The 20546-nt window shown below is 48.2% G+C and overlaps 1 protein-coding gene across 2 annotated transcripts in view; it reads right to left on the bottom strand.

The window, feature by feature from the left end:
- The window catches only part of VSTM4 (V-set and transmembrane domain containing 4), a 96712-nt gene extending 78437 nt beyond the window's left edge, over positions 1-18275 (bottom strand). The window contains exons 1-2 of one of the 2 annotated variants that reach the window (XM_023648231.2): positions 18141-18275; positions 10304-10702 (exon numbers count right to left, since the gene is read on the bottom strand). In XM_023648231.2, coding sequence (XP_023503999.1) covers positions 10304-10702; positions 18141-18195 — 454 coding nt within the window. In that variant the 5' untranslated portion in view covers positions 18196-18275. The remainder of the gene's footprint in view (positions 1-10303; positions 10703-18140) is intronic. The other variant, XM_023648238.2, reaches the window with a different exon arrangement.
- Positions 18276-20546: the final 2271 nt, after the last annotated feature.

The raw sequence follows: 20546 nt of genomic DNA, 5'->3' as shown, positions 1-20546 counted from the left end.
ATTGTAACAATTTGCTAAGTTAAAACATAAACTAGCAACTTATGTTTTGCCCCAAATTAGTACAGCCTACAGTTCTTAGCCAAACACGTTCCGGGGTATCTCCAGGGAAAAAGCCATGACAAATTCTTTTATTAGTATAGATTTTTTTCCCAATAACTTACTACTTTTTTTTTTGTCACTACACACACACACGCTCAACCGTTTACCCTGATTTTTGGGAAACTCAAAAATACATAGAACAAAGTGAAGCATATAGTGCTGCAATTATTGAGGTGGGTTGGTTACTTCGTTTGCACTTAAGTTTTTTGTTCTTTTTTTTTTTTTTTGCATGTCATTGGTAAAGCATTTTACAAGCACGTGACTAATGAGCTGACTTTGTCAGGAGCCACCACCTTAGGGACACAGCATGGATGCCACAGGCCGCGTGTTATGCACAATTTCGTGGACGCCCCTTGTAACTCTCTCTCTTTCCCTCCCACTCAGAAAAGCAAATCAAAGTACAAATGATATGGACTGGTGTTATGATAATGGACTTGACTCCACTGTAATGGATATAAACAATTTATAGATGCTAGACTTTAGTCAGTGTTCATGACGATTTAATTCTGGCACCCCAGTAATGTCCATGAGTTTATTTTATTCGACAACCTAGAAAGTGAGCTTTCCCAGTAATGACCTTTGCAATTGGTGGGCTCACTGACCACCTTTCCATCCCGTCCTTCCTCAGAGAAGAATGTCTGACCTTTCTTAAGGGGTGATCATTCACAGGTCAGAAGAACTCCAGCCAAGGAAAAGTGAGATGTCCTGGAAAATAGGAAAGGGGCCAAATGGCTAGAGGCATGAAAGTGTCTTGATTTAAAAGCAAAAATAGCAGGAAAGTAGGTTTTAAAACTATAGACTGATGGACTTTTCATCTATCTCTGACAGGTTTCTAGAGTGGATTTTTTTTTATTAAGAATTTATTTTTTTTAGAGGAGTTTTAGGTTTCGAGTAAAATTGAAGGGAAGGTACACAGATTTCCCATATACTCCTTGCTCCTACTCATGCTTATCCTCCCCCACTATCAGCATCCCCCACCAGAGTGGTCCATTTGTTGCAACTGATGAATCTACACTGATACATCATAGTCACCCACAGCCCATAGCTTCCATTAGGGTTCACTCTTGGAGTCGTACATTCTATGAGTTTGGGCAAATGCATGACATGTACCCACCATCGTAGTACCATACAGAGTATTTTCACTACTGCAAAAATCCTCTGGGCTCCACCTCGTCATCTCTCCCTCCTCCTCGGCCCCTGGCAACCACTGATCCTTTTGCTGTCTCCATAGTTTTGCCTTTTCCAGAATGTCACAGAGTTGGAATCATCCAGTCTGTAGCCTTTTCAGGTTGGCTTCTTTCACTTAGTAACATGCCCTTAAGGTTCCTCCATGTCTTTCCGTGGGTTGATAGCTCACTTCTTTAGAACAGATTTTTAAATAAGAGTCTTAAGAAACTAAAATTACTAAGAGACATTGTCAGGTCAATCCCAATTGCTTTTCCAATAGGTTTACTAGTGGGGTCATGAGAAAGTCATGGAGACCTCAAGGCTGGCTTTTCAGTAGGCAACGGACATTCTCTAAGAGTAGCCCTACGGGCTAGATGGAAAACTATGGTCAAGATAAAAACCCAGATGGTAAAGTTAAAATTCCTAGTACTGTCAACAAAGGAGAACAGGCAGATGACTCCCACTTCTAAAGTACTGGCCAACGCTACGGGGTCAGAAACAGCAATGAGACATAAACTTGCAGATATCGCTGAGAAGCAACTTAAAAAGACTATAACCGAAATAATAACATAACTCATTAAATTGCCAAATACAAGTCAACAACTTTTCTATATACCAGCAACAACCAATTTAAAAGAGGTGTGTGTGTGTGTGTGTGCGCACACATATACGGGAAGAAGAGATCGATCCTAATTACAACTATAAAATTCTTGGAAATAAACACAATAAGAAACGATCAAGACTCACGTGAAGAAATCTTTACTGAAATATATTAATAAAAACAAAACACAACACTGTGAACGCACGAAGGAACACAATGGGTCCCTGGATAGGAACATTTAAAACCATAAAGACATCTAAGATGCACGCACACACTTCAGAGTAATTTATAAAGTCAATTAAATCCCAATAAAATCAAACCCAACGTGATTTTTATAAAACTAGGTAAGATCAACTGAAGGAAAAACTAAGTGTATAAGAACAGACAAGACATCTCATTCAAGAATAATAGCAGACTTGCCCTATTCGACAATAATTAAAATAGTGCTATATTGGTGAGGCACACAGAGTCTCCATTTAAATGCCAGAATTTAGCTTATGAAAAATGTGCCATTTCAAGACGGTAATTTCCTCTGTTCAGTAGATAATGTAGGGACAACAAGAAAGCCATTTGGAAACAAAAAGTAAATTAGCCACTCCACACCTTATACAAAAATGGATTCCAAAGAGATAAAGGAGTAAAACTTTCTTTTAATCCTTTAAAAATACTAAAGAAAAATATGGAAAACATCTTTATAAGCTTGGGGTGGGAAATATCTTCTAGATAAAATACAAAACCAAAGTACCATGGACAATTTATTGAATATAAATTACATCTCAATAAAACAATACTACTGGAGAAAGGAATACCATCAAGGAAAAAATGGCAAATTTGACTACATAAATATCCTGAAAATGTAAAATATCTACACAGTAAAAGAAAACATAAACAAAGTGTAAAGACAAGTAAAAAACAGGAAGAAAATTCTGCACCACGTGTAACAGCTAAAGAATTAATGATCAGGGGTTGGCCTCGTGGCCAAGTAGTTAAGTTCGCACACTCCACTTCAGCGGCCTAGGGTTTTGCAGGTTCCGATCCTGGGCACAGACATGGCACCACTCATCAGGCCATGTTGAGGCGGCATCCCACATACCAGAACTAGAAGGACCCACAACTAAAAAACCTACAACTATGTACTGGGGGGATTTTGGGAGAAAAAGTAGAAAGAAAAAAAAAAGAACTAATGATCAAAAAAATGTATATATATATGTATACATGAAAAACACGGCAACCAACTGAAAACCAGGTAAAGATTATGGACAGCCAATTGACAGAAGAAATTTTTTAAGCAGTCAATAAACATACGAAGAGATGTTCCACTTCACTAATAATTGAAATTAAATTGTATTGCATTGAATAATCGAAATTAAAACAGCAATGAAATATTATTTTTCCCATCATCATGATAAATAATGGAAAAGATTAATAATATCCATTGTTAATGAGGCTTCAGGGAAATAGACACTGTCATGCAATGATGGTCAGAGTATAAATTTGTCAAGTCTTTTTGGAGAGCATTTTGGCATTGTCTATTAACAATTTAAATATGCATAGCTTTGGGGTCAGCAATTCTCTTTCCAGGGATCTAACCAACAGAAACACTTGGAAATATGTACAAGGATGTTCACTGAAGCACTGGTTGTGTTAGGAAAAGACTGGAAGTTTCCTAAGGGTTCATCACTGGGGGAATGAAGAGATGCTGTTTGGTACTGCATCACTGTAATATCTATTACAAAAAAATACAATATCATCATCAACAATATTTAGCATTAAGTGTAGTGCTGTCAAAATCCATGTGTGTGAGTGTGCGTGAATGTCAATAGGAGAGAGACTTGAAAGATGAAACCAAGTCATCAATAAAGATCACTGCTGGGGGTGACAGTGAAAATGGGGATAATAAGGTGTGAGCAGGGGAAAGACAGACTTTCACATTGCAGTTTTTACATTGTTTGACTCTTTCATATATAATATTTTTTGACTCCATCCCTGTGCCACAGCAACTTACAGAAACAGTGGATTGAATACACAGTGTTGTGTGAACAGTGCTAAAAGCAGGATGCCACAGGTGGGAGAGCTCTCCGTGGGCTGGCACGCACAGAGAAGGCCTGGCGGAAGAGGAAGGATGAACCAGGAAACTCGAAAAAGATGTACAATTGGAATAGGCCAAACAAGAGAGAGGTGAGTTGTCCCAGAGGGTGGCGTTATCCACCAAGTCATGCCGACCCCAAAGTCATCCACAGCAAGGGTGCTGCCAAAAAGCATTTCATTCATTCAGCAAGTACTTGCCGAGGGTCCACTGAGCACCAGTATTGTTCCAGGACTTCACCGTCACCATCACCACCACCACCATCATCATCCTCCTCAAAAAGTATATATTATGTAGACCAATCCATGGGGAAAAGGCATTTTCAGTGCTGGTAGGAAGATAAGTCAACTACTCTAGAGGTCAACTCACCTCTTTAAATACTATCAGTCTAAATTGCATTGATCTTTAAATTGAATATACCTTTGGACTCAGCAATCTTTTTCTTTCTTTCTTTCTTTCACCTAATAAAAAGAAAAAAACCAGCTCACCCATTTCTCCCACCCCCCATATCCCGACTCCTCCGGCAACCACCAATCTGTTCTCTATATCTATGAGCTTGGTTTCTTTTTTTTTTCAGATTCCACATATAAGAGACATCATACGGTCTTTGTCTTTGTCTGTCTGACTTATTTCACTTAGCATAATGCCCTTGAGGTCCATCCATGTAGTCGCAAATGGCAAGATTCCATTCTTTCTTTACGGCGGAATAATCACCCATTGTATATACCACATCTTCTTTATCCATTCATTCATCAGTGGACTTAGGCTGTTTCCATTTCCATATCTTGGTTATTGTAATAATACTGCAATGAACATGGGGGTGCATATATTTTTTCAAGTTAGTGTTTTGGTTTTCTTCAGATAAATACCAGAAGTAGAATTACTGGATCGTATGGTAGTTCTATTTTTAATTTTTTGAGGAATCTCCATACTGTTTTCCATAGTGGCTGCACCAGTTTACATTCCCACCAGCAGTGCACAAGGGTTGCCTTTTCACCACATTCTCAGCAGCACTTGTTATTTCTAATATTTTGACAACAGCCATTCTAACAGGTGTGAGGTGATATCTTACTGTGGTTTTGATTTGCACTTCCCTGATGACTAATGATGTTGAGCATCTTTTCATGTGTCTGTTGGCCATCTGGATGTCTTCTTTGGAAAAATACGTACTCAGATATTCTACCCACATTTTAATCAGATTTTTTTTTTGCTATTGAGTTGTACAAGTTCTTTATGTATTTTGGATATTAGCCCCTTATCAGATATATGATTTGAAAATATTTTCTCGCATTCAGTAGGCTGTCTTTTCATTTGTTGATGGTTTCCTTTGCTGTGCAGAAGCTTTTTAGTTTGATGAAGTCCCGCTTGTTTATTTTTGCTTTTGTTGCTTTTCCTTTTGGTGCCACATTCAAAAGATCATCGCCAACACTTATATCAAGGAGCTGACGGCCTATGTTTTCTTCTAGGAATTTTATAGTCTCAAGTCTTACATTCAAGTCTTTAATCCATTTTGAGTAAATTTTTCTGTATGGTATAAGATAGTGGTCAAGTTTTATTCTTTTGCATGCGGCTGTCCAATTTGCCCAACACCATTTATTGAAGAGACTGTCCTTTCCTCATTGTAGATTCTTGGCTCCTTTGTTATAAATTAATTGACCTTATACATATGGGTTTATTTCTGGGGTCTCTATTCTGTTTCATTGATCTGTGTTTGTTTTTATGCCAATACCATACTGTTTTAACTACCATAGCTTTGTAATATAGTTGGAAATCAGGCAGTGTGATATCTCTAGCTTCGTTCTTCTTTCTGGACCAGGCAATTTTATTTCCAGGACTTTATTTGAAGGAGAGGGACATTCATGGAGCTTTATTGACAAGGATTTAGAACAACTTGAATGTCCAACGACAGTAACTAGGAAGCTAAATGGTGGTACATGCACATCATGGACTACTCTCCTGCCATTAAAATTATGTTATGGAAGCATATTTAACAACATGGGGAAATGTGCATACTGTTTAGTAACAAGAGAAAAGCCAGTCACAAAACCTTATTTACAGTATAAGTGGAATTAGGTTTCTAATTTTTATTTGCATAAAAATGACTGGAAGGATTTGCATTGAAATGTTAAATTATGCCTGGGTGGAGATATTGGGAGTCATTTTTATTCTCTTCTTTAAACTCTCAATATTTTTCCATGTTTTCTCTAATCGAACTATATTATTTTTGCAATAGAAAACAAGCAACATATGGAAATCAGGGTAAATAATAAGAGCCAACAGTGCTTTTACGCTTGCTCTGAGCCAAGAACCATCCCTTAAAAATGTATCGGCAAAAGTTAACCTCCATTTGCAAGAGCAAGACAAGAAGAGACCATGCACCAGACTTTCTGGAAGTTTACAGTGAAGGCCAAGCAATCTTATCTCACATGAAGAACACTGCAAGAAGGAGAACCCGGCAGTCCATGGTCAAGGGCAGGGGGTGGGGGTAGTGTTAGAAAGAATTCCCAGGAAAGCTCCCCTCTCAGTTGGATGGCTTGAGAAGCATGTAGGACGAGGAGAGAAAAGTGAGCACATCAGAAACGAGGGGCTGTGGGGCCCAGTGAGGGCACAAGGCACTCACTCCAGAAACACCTCTGAGAGTTTCTACTTAATATTCCAACCCAAACATATCTGCCCACACAATTGTTCATTGTGTTGTTTTTGTCCTTGTTTGCCACGTAACAACTTTTACCGCGAGGTGGAGGGCCTGGAGAACGGCACCCCAGGAGGCTGGAGCCACAGGCCTGGCCCTGGTCTTGCCCAGGAAGGACAGTGAGCCAAGCCTCCACATGCGTCCCCCAGCCTGGGGCGGACATGCTCCAACCCAAACAAGCCAGTCTGCTTTCAAGTCATGTACGTGGGGTTACCTCACCTTAACCCCCTCAGCGTATTCCCCTGGAAGCCGGAGTGGAGCATTCTAGAAGGTACGGTCACCGCTTCCTAAGGTTTTGAATCTTCCTGTCAGAATACCGTGGCCCTGCTCAGAGGCCGAGGAAGCATGAGGACCAGGAAGCTCTGAGGCAGAACAGCACAGCAAGGGAGGCTCAGCTTGGCCGTGAGGTCAGAACCACTTCCAGGTGACAGATCAGAGAGGGTGTGCGGGAGTGAGCACAAGACAGACAGAGCCACAGAGACAGAGAGGAAGGAGGAAGAAGGACAGAGACCGTGAGTGCAAGGAAGGGGAGAGGGAAGGGAAGAGCAAAGGGGAGGAACAGGAGATGGAAGAGGAGAAGAGAGAGGGATTTCTGAAAAGAGACAGGGACAGGAGGAAAGGAGGAAGAGAAAGAGGAGACAGGAGGTAGAGGGGAGGAGAAAAAGCGGGGAAGAGATTTTTATTCCCAGGGAAGTCTTACAAACCACCTCAGGCTTTTGGAACAAGTACCCATACAAATGTTCTAGAAGGAACCCAGCCTCACCCAAGGAAAGCAGATTCACATTAAATAATGAACTAGATGACCACACTCACTTGAATGCAGGAAGCTTTTATCTCATTGGCAGAGAGTCATTACTGCCAAGAGATTTAGTGTATGACTCCAGAATACCCCGTGACATAAAAATTAAAAGGACGTATATAAGATCTTAGGCTTCAGAGCCAACTGATATTCAGAGTGGATTACCTCCCCAGCCTTGGGCCATCTGATGTAGTTTTCTGTTTTCCATGCCAAAACACATATTTATACTAACAGTCATTTGTTTTCTTGAATTAATTTGCTTAAGGAGAAAAAGTGCACAACATTGCAGATCATACATCATTCTGTGTTTAGAACGTTACAATAAACAAACTCCAAAGACAAAGTTGGGCTGTTTAAAGACTGCTCACGTAAATGATTCACTTTAACATGTCCCCATGCATAGAGGATTTTAAAAATACCTTTTCACAACTGAGTTTTATCCCCTCAAAAAGTTTATCAAACATAGTTAAAATGGCCATACTACCCAAAGCAATCTACAGATTCAATGCAATCCCAATCAGAATCCCAATGACATTCTTCACGGAAATAGAACAAAGAATCCCAAAATTTATATGGGGCAGCAAAAGACCCCAAATAGCTAAAGCAATTCTGAGAAACAAGAACAAAGCTGGAGGCATCACAATCCCTGATTCCAAAATGTACTACAAAGCCACAGCGATCAAAACAGCATGGTACTGGTACAAAAACAGGCACACAGATCAATGGAACAGAATTAAAGCCCAGAAATAAAACCACACATCTATGGACAGCTAATCTTTGACGAAGGAGCTAAGAATGGACAAAGGAAAGTCTCTTCAGCAAATGGTGTTGGGAAAACTGGACAGCCACATGCAAATGAATGAAAGTATCTCTTGCCCTATACAAAAATTAACTCAAAATGGACTAAAGACTTGGAGGTTAGACGTGAAACCATAAAACTCCTGGAAGAAAATACAGGCAGTACACTCTTTGACCTCAGTCTTAGAAGGATCTTTTTGAATACCAGGTCTACTCGGGCAAGGGAAACAAAAGAAAAAATAATCAAATGGGACTTCATCAGACTAAAGAGCTTCTGCAAGGCAAAGGAAACCAAGAACAAAACAAAAAGACATCCCACCAACTGGGAGAAAATATTTGCAAATCATATATCCGACAAGGGGTTAATCTCCAAAATATATAAAGAACTCACACAACTCAACAACAAAAAAACAATCCAATCATAAAATGGGCAGAGGAGATGAACAGACATTTTTCCAAAGAAGATATACAGATGGCCAACAGGCACATGAAAAGCTGTTCAACATCACTAATCATCAGAGAAACGCAAATCAAAACTACACTGAGATATCACCTTGCACCTGTTAGAATGGCTACAAACACCAAGACAAAAAATAACAAATGTTGGAGAGGGTGTGGAGAAAAGGGAACCCTCATACACTGCTGGTGGGAATGCAAACTGGTGCAGCCACTATGGAAAACAGTATGGAGATTTCTCAAAAAATTAAAAATAGAAATACCATACAATCCAGCTATCCCACTACTGGGTATTTATCCAAAGAACTTGAAATCAACAATTCAAAGAGATTCATGTACCCCTATGTTCATCGCAGCATTATTCACAATAGCCAAGATGTGGAAGCAACCCAAGTGACCATCGACTGATGATTGGATAAAGAAGATATCGTATATATATACAAGGGAATACTACTCAGCCATAAAAAAGACAAAATCTTCCCATTTGCAACAACATGGATGGAACTTGAGGGTATTATGTTAAGCAAGACAAGCCAGACAGAGAAAGACAAATACTTAACTCAAACAGTATCATTTCACTCATATGCAGAAGATAAACATGGACAAACAGAACAGTTTAGTGATCACCAGAGGGAGAAGGGGGTTGGCAGAGTGGCCAAAAGGGGTAAAGGGACGTATACATACAGTTATAGACAAATAATGTACAAGAGAAATTTCACATTATAAACTATTTTAATGACCTCAATAAATAAAATTTTTTAAAAAGCTTATCAAAACAACATCAATAATGCCTTTAATATTGTATTACATGTATATGATAAAATTAGATTCTTTTTCATACTTGGGACCATCAGCTTAACTTTGTGATCCTCTTGATCTTGTACCTAACCAAATTCAAGTCCAAAGCAAAAAGGGGCAATTTTAGCGCACAATAGAAAGTCTCATTAAAATTGTGAGAGGCATCTTCTCGAATAGAACTTTTGTGATAAAAAATAAGCCTCACATAGGACACGTGGTAGCCAAGATGTTCCACAACGCAGCCCACACCTCGTGTCTGTCTCCAGGAAGGCAGGGAAGGTTACCTCTGATCCTTTGCCCACTTTCGGATGAATTTCTCAGTGAGCTGCTGCCTGAGGCTGGGATCAGCTCCTCTGGGCAATGGATCAGAGCCACCAGCCTGGCCTGCCACGAAGTGTGGCAGCTGCCATCAGGACCTCCCAGGGTGTGCCTCCTCCCATGGGTGCCCAGCGCCCCACGGCCAAAGTAAGCAAGGCTGGGCAGGCCTGAGATGGAGGTGATGCACACAGCCAGTGCAATCTTTCAGACGTGAATTCAGAGGTTTTGCCCAGAGGGCGGGCCGGGTGGCGTGGGGTCAGCACTTGCTCCTTTCTCTCTCTGCTTCTGCTTCTACAAGTCAGCTCCAGCGTCCACGTAACGATCTATCCCCATGCCTACAGCCTGGTTGATACGATGGTGGCCCACAGGGGCCAAGAAGATGCGCTCCAGCCCAGCAGAGCTACGCTGGGGGCCCCTGCCTGGCAGACTGGAGAGAGGACCACTGACCTGTCCCCCTACATGTCTCCCAGAGAACAGAAGCAGTCTTACCTCTCATTTCCGTTGCTGAGGAGCCGTTGGACCAGGCCGTCCATTTATTCCTGTGCTTGCTGATTTCCTGGACTTTGCAGACGTAATGCCCTTGATCCGCTGGCCCGAGGGTCAGGACGGAGAGCGTGTAGAGGGCCCCGCGCCTCTCCTCCAGGAGGCGCAGCCTCCGCCGGTAGGCGCTGCGGCTGTAATTGCCGTAGTACTGCACCACCCGGAGCTTGGTCATCTTCACCATCAGGGCCTCCTGCGAGTCGGGGCGCGCGAAGAACCAGCGCACCGCCAGCAAGCTGTCCTTCCGCCTCTTCTGGGAGACGTGGCAGAGAAGGGTGGCATTTTCCCCCTCCAGGTAGTCAACCACAGGCCCTGGGGACACAGTGACATTGAGGGCCCCGCAGACCTCTGCGGAGAAAAAAGGAAGGAGGAAAATGAGGAAGGCCACTGCATTTCCCCAGGTGGACACGTGTTTTCCCCAAGGAGGCAGGGGCCCCACCCCCTCCGTGCTCACTGTCTGCCTTCTGGATGGCCAGAAGGACGGCTCCTTCTTGGGGGAGCCTCTGTGGGCTCCATGACCTCCTCTATGAGATTATCCTGTCCATGTGGGTTGCCATGGACCATCTGGCCCAGATATATTGTTTAGAATTTTGTAATTAGTTGCTGACGTTTAAAATTCAGGAGATTTCACATAAAGATTTGGATTTTAATTATTATTAAAAATTTCCAGCACATATCTATCCCTCCCACCTGCCTCCCCAGGTCTCCTTCTATTAGTTCCATCACCTGCCTGAGTGGGCAGCGCTGTGGGTCTGGGGGCTGCCTGTCTGAGCCCCTCGCCCTGTCTGAGCCATTTCAACCGCAACCAAGGCAGATGCCCGGTACTGGTCAGGCAGGTGTTAAACTAGTGCCAGGGAGCTGAAACCACAGGCATTTCTCAGTTTCTTGCTCTAAGTCTCTTTGGACTCACGATCCACGGTCTCAGAGTTAAAGAGCAGGAGTAAAGAATGAATGAGCCCAGGAAGGGAGGGGTGAAAGAACCCACCAGCAGCCCAAAAGATGCTCCAGGGTTCCAGGCCCGGTCCGCTACTTCCTGTCCTTTGGTTTCTTAGTTAGATCCACCCCAAGGGCTGCCCCTCCCCAAGTGCCATTCCGCCCCAAGCCGACCTTGGAAGGAGCCACCCCAATGCCCATGCAGACCAACCAGGCCAGCAGATTTCACAGAGGCTGAGCGCTTTACCTTCACCAGGGGACGCGCTGCCTGGTGTCTGCAGGGACTGTGCAGAGTGGCTGTGCTGCCCTGGAGCTCACTTGTGGAGCCACCCCCTGGCAGGTGGAGTCCAGAAAGGACACTTTGTAGGTAGGATGCTCAGAGCCTCCTTCTGCCCAAGCAGGGCCACCTTCTCATCAGGTCCCACATCCTCACCCCGACGCTGCCCAGGGCACAACTCCAGTAGGCACCATTCCCTGCCCACCCCACTGCATAAACAGGTGTCCCCAGGGTCATCCTGAACCACAAATGTCCCCAAATGTCACCTTCTGGTCACATGAAGGGACTTGGGCCCTGAGGTCAGAGTCACCAAAAGCTTTGAACCCTGGTCAATGCTTCAGGTAAGCAATGAGGAATGATGAAAAAGAGGTCAAAGATTTGAACTTCCCACGGTAAAGAGACTGTGAGTCAACAAGGTAAGGCCCTGGCGCGGGGGAAAAGGGGAGCACATATAAAATAGTCTTCATTATAAAAATCCAGGCAATAAGTTCATCCCGTTGTATGGTTTCCATTATAGATCAATAAACTGAACACCTGGAGAGAGATGACTTCAGGACCAATTTTCTTTGTTTCTTTCTCATCTCTTAGAAGCCAGGCCCCCCAGGAGACTCCAGGATACTCCAGACCTTTAACTTAATCATATCCATAAAATGCCTTTTGCCATATAAGGTGACATTCACAGGCTCCAGGGCATAGAACACAGACATCCTTGGGGGCCATTATTCAGCCAACCATGGGGGTCTTTCCTCATCTTAAAAAAATGGAAGTAAATGCAGAAGAAAAAGGTTGATGCTTGGCTGGTCTCTAAGCAGCTTTTGAACAAGAATGAGAATGAGAATGGTCTTCTCTGTCCACGGTGACAAGAGACAAAGCCAGCCCAGGAAGATACTCGAGAATGCAGACCAACAGGTAACCGAGGAAGCACGTGCTCTCTGCTAACAATCTCCCTGTCCACACAAGTCACTCACGAGGGACAAAGGAAGAGGAACTACCCCCCATCTCCTGTGCATCTTGCCCACCTGACCCACACCTTGCCCGTGCGCCACATTAAATCAGTCGAGAGCATTTCCCTAAGGCCCTGTCTAAGGTCCACATGGGCCCCCATGGCGGGACCTCCCTGGTGAGCAGCGACACAGCCCGGAACACCAGGCTGACCCCACTCCGACAGCTGCCCAGGGGTTCAGCAGGCGGAGAGCAGCAGAGAGGCAGCAGCTGGCTTCCAGAATTGAAGTCCAGCTCCACCCACCCCCAAGGGCTCCCCATTGGAGTCAAGGAGAGCTGGGGAAGGCAGGAAATTGAAACAATATGGGTGGGATGAGAGCGCAGCGCCGGGACCCCACACTCCAGTCTCCTCCTATTAACGCCGCTTGAAGGACGGATTATTTATAGTGACTGAAACCAGGAGACCCTGCCAAGTGCTCTGGTCCCCATGGGAGGCCAGATTCCATCCGAGCGGCAAACGAGTAACCCTTCCACTTCTGCAGCTCAGGCCAGGAGTCAGCAGCTCCCATGAAAGGGGACGGACTGAACCGTCTTCCCAACATGAGCTCTCCTGTCTTTTTACTAGGGCGCCTCTCCGCCTTCCTTCAGCCCCACATTCTCTTACCAAGGGCTCCAGCAGGTTTCTTCCACTGAAGTGCAAAGGCTCTTGTGATGGGCTTAATTCTGTCACCCCCAAATCCATATGTTGAAGCCCAGACCCCTGGGACTCAGAATGTGACTGTATTTAGAGATAGTGCCTTCAAAGAGGTGACTAAGTTAAAATGAGGCCATAAGGATGGATCCTAAGCCAATATGACTGGTGTCCTTATAAGAAGAGATCAGGACACAGACACACAGAGGGATGACCATGTGAGGACACAGGGAGGAGACGGCCATCTACAAACCAAGGAGAGGACCCAGAAGAAACCAACCCGGTTGACACCTTGATCTCAGACTTCCGGCCTCCAGGACTGTGAGAAATAAATTTCTGTTCTTTAAGCCATCCAGTCTGTGGCACTTCGTTACGACAACTCTAGCAAAGCGATTCAACCTTGTTCACAGGAAGGCTCATTTCGGCCCTACATCTGCCACCGACCCAGATGTTGACACCCACTTTCAACACGAGGGTTTGAAATGGCGATGCTCAAGGGCCCCTCAGAATCTTAAAGCTCTGCTAGCAGACACAGGCTCTCAGGTCGTGGGGGTCCCCCTCGTGCTTGCGATAGGCTTTCTCAGGAAGCCAGGTTTCCCGGTAATGCCTGCCCCTGACACTGAAGATGGCTACCTTAGACCTAGCAAACGCAACTCATATGGGTGCAGCCGTGAGAAGTGGCATCGCCAGAGGGAGCAGAGAAAACACAGGGAGAGGACCCAGAGCCTGGCCAATGTTAGCTGAGCTGGATGTTTAATTACACACTGGGAGAGACCATCACTCTGCTTCTGCCCACTGCAGTCATCAGGCCCCCTACGGCTCAGTAGAGAAAATAGCAATGGGGTCAGGACGGCGGAAGCCAGGACTACACCAGCATTTGGAGGCAGGTGCCCTGAGGGCAGTGTCTGTGGGAGTCCAGGCCTTCCCTTCTGCATCTCAGTCAGTCTGAACGACCCAGCACACACCCTGCAGGGCAGCGGGGCAAGCTGGGCACCCAGGGGCCAAGCCAGACACAAGACAGGGGAGGGTGGGCGTCAGGAGACCCTCCTACACCAGGAGCAGCCCCAGGAAGGGCAGAGTCGCCCCTCTCCTGGCCTACAAGGGAGACTTGTTGAAGTCACCCTGGCCCAGAGAAGAAGTTAATTTCTTGCCTTGCCACCCAGAGTTCCTGCTTCCTCCAGTCTGTGTCCAGCTTAGCTTTGATCACTTAATCACTCAACAGATAATTTCTGAGCAACAGCCATGTGCTGGCACAGTGTGAAGATGGCACTCCTAACCTCGTGGAGCTCTGAGTCCAGTGCACAAGGCAGCCAGTCATCAGGAAAAAGACACAGGAGTAAGGGACTACAAACAGTGCCACATGCTACAGAGAAAAGGTGCAGGGTGTATGAAAATCAGGGCAGGATCCTGATCTAGTCTGCGGGGTCAGGGAGGAAAGAAACACCATGAGCTGAAGGCTGAGCTAGAGTTAATGAAATAAAATTCAGGGCAGAAGCGAGGAATGATGCTCCTGGGAGAGGGTCCCACCTATGCAAAGAGCCTGAGGCAGGAGGCACCTGGTGGAGGCTGGAAATAGAACAATGCACCGTGGCCCAGGCAGCCACCCACCCGGGTCTGCAGATGGAGCATAGGAGGGGACCTTCCACCTCAGTCAGGACCTCGAAGACCAATTTTTAAAGGAGGAATATGACAACATGGGCAGGGAAGAGATGGACCCAACAGAGGGGCGGGACCCCTGCTCTGGGAACCTTATTTCTTGCACCAGCACATGCTCTGGTACTTGGTAGCCCCAGCTGTCCCGTGTGGGCTGGGCACCAGGACGCCCTGCCTTCCAGTGGCTTGGGGGGGCTGGGCGGAGAGCCAGGGGTTGGCCTTTGACAAAACTGGGTTGGAAACCTGCTTCTGTTAGGTGTGAGGCGCTCAGAGCCTCAGTTTCCTCATCTGAAAAATGGGAAGATGATGACTTGTGTGGTGAGTGTAAGCCTCCAATGAGAAAACACCCTTAAAATACTCATAAAAAGGTGTGCATGCCTGAGAGCCGGGCAGGTGGGGCAGCAGAAAGTGACACACATGCCACCTGTGAGCAGGGGGCGGCTTCTTGGGGGCCTGATCTGCAGTCACATGGCCCTACACTCGGAGAGGCCCCCCACTTGGTTTCACTTCTGCTGCCACTCCCTTGAAATTTTAATCATTTTTGAATAAGGGGCCCCACGTTTCATTTTGCACTGGGTTCCACAAATTAGATAGCTGGTTCGGCCTGTGAGTGAACATTATATTCCTGTGGGTAAGATTTATGGGGTCTAACCCTCTTGTTCCCATCTGGATAATGTCATGAAAGGGACTAACACAGCTCTGAAAACAGCCTAAAATCCGTGTAGCTGGATAGTACACATCCTACTCATCTAATCCATGACCTCTCCTTCGAGTACCCTTCGTGAGGGCGAGGATGAAACTTCCAGGTGCAGGAGAGTACAGAACGTCTAAGAGACACAAGACACCTGCCTTGCCTGAGATGCAGAGGTGGGCATGGCCGGGCTCCCTCTGTCCCGCCCTGGCCGGTGATGTGCTAGTGGCTCTGTGCCCCAGACTCCCTCTCTGTCCCGAGGAAACTGCCCCCACTCACTTCAGGGAGCCAGAAGCCTCTACATTTATAAGAAATGTAAATTGTCTGTGCCATTTTGCAGCGACAATCTCATTTCATTAAAAGGAGAGTCCGAATTCATGACAAATAAATCTCTGAAAGAAACACAATTGTCTTACTTAAAAACCAATGGCACAGGAGCCAGCATTTTCTGAGCACCAAGCAGAGGTGAACCCAGACCTAGCCCGTAGGGTGATGCATTCCTGTTAAGCCCATCACGCATCCAGGACAAACACGCAGGCTCGGCCAACGATAAAGGCTAACATTTGCTGGGCGTGAGCCCTGTGCCATGCACTGCTCAAGATACTTGAGATGTATTTTCTCAGTTTATCTTCACACTATGTTTATCCCCATTTTACAGACCAGAGAAGTGAGACAGAGAGCCTAAGCCACTTCTTCCGGCTCATTCAGAACCTATAGGCTGGAATCGGAACCTAGAGGCGACCTGGCTTCAAAGTCAACCATCGACCACCACTCGGGACCACAGCTTGTCTTTTATGAACTATTTTGACCCTCAGTTTCCCTTTCTGTAAAATGAGAGGTGGAACCATGTGACTGCTAAGGTTGTGCTCGGCTCCAAAATAAAGGGGTAGAAAAGTGTAGGGGTTGAATCCAGGTTTATGGATAAAGCGCCTCTCCCAGGCCCTCCCCTGGGGAATCATGACAAGGAATCGTGGGCGAAACGCTTAGAAGAGTGGGTGGCACATGGTGAGTCCTGCACAAGCAGAAGCTGTCATCATTATCCAAGGAGTGACCTTGGGCACAGCCAGGCCAGACAATAAAGGACCCCGAACTCCAGCTCTCGAGGCTTCTAAGTTCTCCTGCAAATACAAGAATGTCCTCGAACCCCAAGAAGCCACTCTTGTGGGGGGGGGGGTGCCCTCTCTGGCAGCACCTGCGATTAGGAAGGTGGTCCTGGAGCCTGGGGGAGGAAGACCCCTGTGCCCCAGGCATCCTGATGGCTGCTGGCTACTCCACGAAGGCCACCAGAGCTGGCCTGGCCCAACCATCCCAGTTAAACCTCCAGTCGTTGTCAGCCAAGCCGGTGACAACTGAGAAAGGAACATGTCCCACACCGATTTCAGGGTCCCTGGAAGCCCCACCACACTGGTAGCCGGGGAACAATGGGTGAATTTCTTCCCACTGTGATTCAAGTCACTCCTCCTCACACTCGGCCCTCTGCTGGCTCAAATGCCAGCTCCACCACTCGGTCGCTGGGTCACCCTCAGAAAATTACTTAACTTGGAGCAGCAGCTCCCTTACTGACAAAACAATGGCAACACAATTTAGCCAGTTGGAGCACAGAGTCCAGAGCCAGGCTTCCTGGGGTTCAAATCCCCACTCCACCACTCACAAGCCTTGTGACTCAAGGCAAGTCAATTCACCAGCCTGTGCCTCAGTTTCCTCATCTATAAAATGGGGGTAATAACATCACCTCCCTCAGAGGTTACTGGCAAGTTTGCATTAATGTTTGCAAAGCACCTGGACAGATAAATATTTGCTCCTGTCATTATGATTTTGAAGCGTTGTTGTGATTAAATGAGATAACACCGAGCACCGCACCTGGCACCCAGCGGGCACCCAGGAAACGGGAGAACCACTGCTATACTTATTACTATTATTCTAGCCAGCATGGCCCCTTCCAGCCCCGAGGCAGGCAGGTAGCCCCCTGGGGAATAAAGAGAGAAACTTCTTCAGCAACTAAGAAGGGAGAGCAGAAACCCCAAATGTAAGCCGGCAGCGTGAGCAGGGGCTGCCCCGGAGGCGGGGCGCTCTGTCAGGGCCCGGCTCCCCCAGCCGTGGGTACCCCCATCTCACGAGGCCTGGGCATCCCAAACGCCCACAAGCAAGGGGCAAGGCCAGTCCCTTCCGAGGGGCTCTCCGAAGAGAGTTCTAGAGATGGTGCTGCCCAGGCAGACCTGCCAACAGTCGTCGGTCCTGACAGCTGGGGAGGAAAAAGAAAAGCAAGCGACCCCGGGGGCCGGCGCGCTCCCGCTGAAACCTTCACCCCCGCGGCCCGGCCTGGAAGAACGCGGGCTGTGTGCGCGCCCCCGCGGAGCCGGGAGCCCGGCAGCGGGGAAGCGCGCCCGCGCCCTCGGGAAGCCTGGGGCCGCCGCTGCGCTGCGCTCAGCTCCGCCCGGGGACGCGAGCCCCGCGCCCGCTGCGGCCGGGGAGGGGCGGCCCAAGGCGGCGGGCCTCCCGGCCAGGCCGAGCCCCGATCCCCGAGCCCGAGCCCCGGCGGCCCCGCGCCGCGGCCCCGCCCGCCCGCGGGGCCCCGGAGCCGCCCGGCCCGCGCGCTTACCCGGGGCCGGAGCCCGCGCCAGCAGCACGGCCGCCGCCAGCGCCACGAGCCGCATCTCCCCTCCGCCGCCGCCGGCGCTGGGACCCGGAGCCGCGCGCCGCCGCCCGGCCTCGCCGTCCGCCAGCCCGCCCCGCGCCCGCCCCGGCCCCGGCCCCGGCCCGCCCCTCGGCGGCCCGCCCCGCTGGGCCGGCGCGCTGGGTGCCTCGGGCCGCCCGGCAACAACGCGGCCCCGCGCCTGCGCTCCCTCGGCGAGCCCGGGGGTCCCACGTTCACCGGCCCCACTTTGCGGATGAGAAAACTGAGGCTCTGAGAGCTGATCTCTCAGACGCAGGACGCACAGAGCTGCAGTGGGACTGGCGGTCCCTCTGCATCGCTGACACAGTTGTTGCTGAGGGGAGGGCGCCTTGGAGCCTCGGGGTGCTTGTGGGGGCGGGCGGGGAACTACCAAAGGCAGCGGCTGCCCTTGACCTTAGGCTCACCTGGTGAATAGGGGACCTCCGGGGGTCGCTCTCGCCACAGGGACCTTTGAGAGCCAAGGAGCAGCTGAGCTTTGGGGGCGGGGGGAGGGGAGCGGATGGGGACCCTTGGAAAATTGACAGGGTCCGCACAGATAAGTCCAGAGCGTGTGGACACAACAGACAATAGTGATCACTTCGAGCGCCCTCAGCCACAGGCCTGGCCTAGGGACTTTGTACCATGTCACTAAGTCCTGCCACTGTGAGACCCTGGCACTGCTCCTTAATCTCCGTGTGCCTCAGTTTCCTGCATCTGTTCAATGGGGAAATGGGCGTGACCCTCAGGGAGTATTTAAGACGGAGTGAGACAGTTTCTGTTAAAGCGCTGCCCCTGACAGGGAATATCAGCCATCATTACCATTATTATTATAGACAAGGAAGCAGAGGCAGGGAGATAAAGGAGCTGACCCGGGTCACCCAGCCAGGGAGTGATGACAAGGCCGCTCAGCCCAGGTCACTCCCAGCCGATGCCTGGTCTCTTCGCCAAGGTTCTAAACTTGGGGTGTGAGCGTGATCGATGTGTTAGTCCAGGATCTCTAGAGCAAGAACAGTGTGTGTGAGGGCTGTTTCGTGTGTGTTTGTCAGGGGAGGTCTTTGTGGGGTTCCAGAAAAGGCGGGCCCTGCTTGGGGGTGGGTCCCTGGAGGAGGGAGAGAACAGGATCCATCTCCTTCCCCTAAGGGCAGGGAGGAGGGGTGCGGAAGACCTGGAGAGGGAGGTGGTGCCCACCAGTGGTGCACCCCAGGGCGTGTCCCAGAGGGACCGTCCACCCTCACAGCCCAGGCCAGTGGGTACAAGCCTTTTGATCTCTCCAAATCCCAGTCACTTCCTGGGGGCCCAGGGTCCCCAGAGGGCCCTTCTAGCTGGGAGGCTCATATAGAGTAGGGCCCTGCAGGGACTAGGCTGACCACCAAGGCAGCTGGACTGGAGGGAGTGGCCCCAGCCCTCACTAGGCTGGGGAAAGGACCTGAGGAGCTCATGGTGAACTGGCTGCAAGGTCCCTGGGTCTGATCTTGAAGACAGAACTGATGTCAAAGCGGATCCTACAACCCAGGAATGCAGACGTTCCTGGGAGACTTACAGACCAGAGCTTGGAAACCACTTTGCACAAGTGAGCAACTGGGCCTCACACCCCATGCCTGTGAGGTCCCAGGCTCCGTTTTACAGATTAGTAAGCTGAGGCTCAAAGAGGACCAGAAACCTGTCCAGGGTTCTGTGGGCACCAGTGTCTGAACTGGAACTCGAATTCTGACTGGGGAAGACAGTGCTTGGCGGGATAGGGGAAAGGATCCTGGAAGAGGAACGTTGGTTCTGAAAGCGTCCCATCGTGGGTACCAGTTGTGGGCCCTTGGGCAATGTAATGTCTCTGAACCTCATTTTGCAGATGAAAGTGACATATGCAAATGGCACATCAGCATGACCCCACGAGGGCTGGGAGCTGAGGAAGCAGAGGGTTTGGTGTCCTCCATGACCTCCCACTTCAACCTTTGCACTTGCAATTTACTCTATGAGTCGGTGGAAAGTAGAAGGGGCCCCTTCCGCATGTTGACCACACTTGGAGGGCCTATTTCCCCCTTGGGTCCTTGTGTCATTTCTAAATATCAGTCTCTGCTTGCAGAACTGAGCAGACATTCAACCAGCATTAGACCGAAACGCCCACCCTTTCTTTCCCTGGCTTTCTCTTTGCCAAAACCGGTGCTGCATTGCGGACTGGGGGCTGGAAAGTGCTTTTCTTGCAGTTCTGTGATACACAACATTGTTCTCTTTTCAGCTGTGTGCTCTCTCAGTGCTTTTCAGCTTCCGGAATCATCTTCCAGACCATCTTGGGAAGACCTCTGGGCTAGGCTGCGTGACACAGGAACAGGGAAATTCACCCAGACCCCAGGGGGACCC

Source organism: Equus caballus, chromosome 1 (assembly GCF_041296265.1).
Source record: "Equus caballus isolate H_3958 breed thoroughbred chromosome 1, TB-T2T, whole genome shotgun sequence".
Lineage (NCBI taxonomy): Eukaryota > Metazoa > Chordata > Mammalia > Perissodactyla > Equidae > Equus > Equus caballus.
The sequence above is the reverse complement of the archived record's forward strand: the minus strand, read 5'-3'. Positions and strand labels throughout refer to the sequence as shown.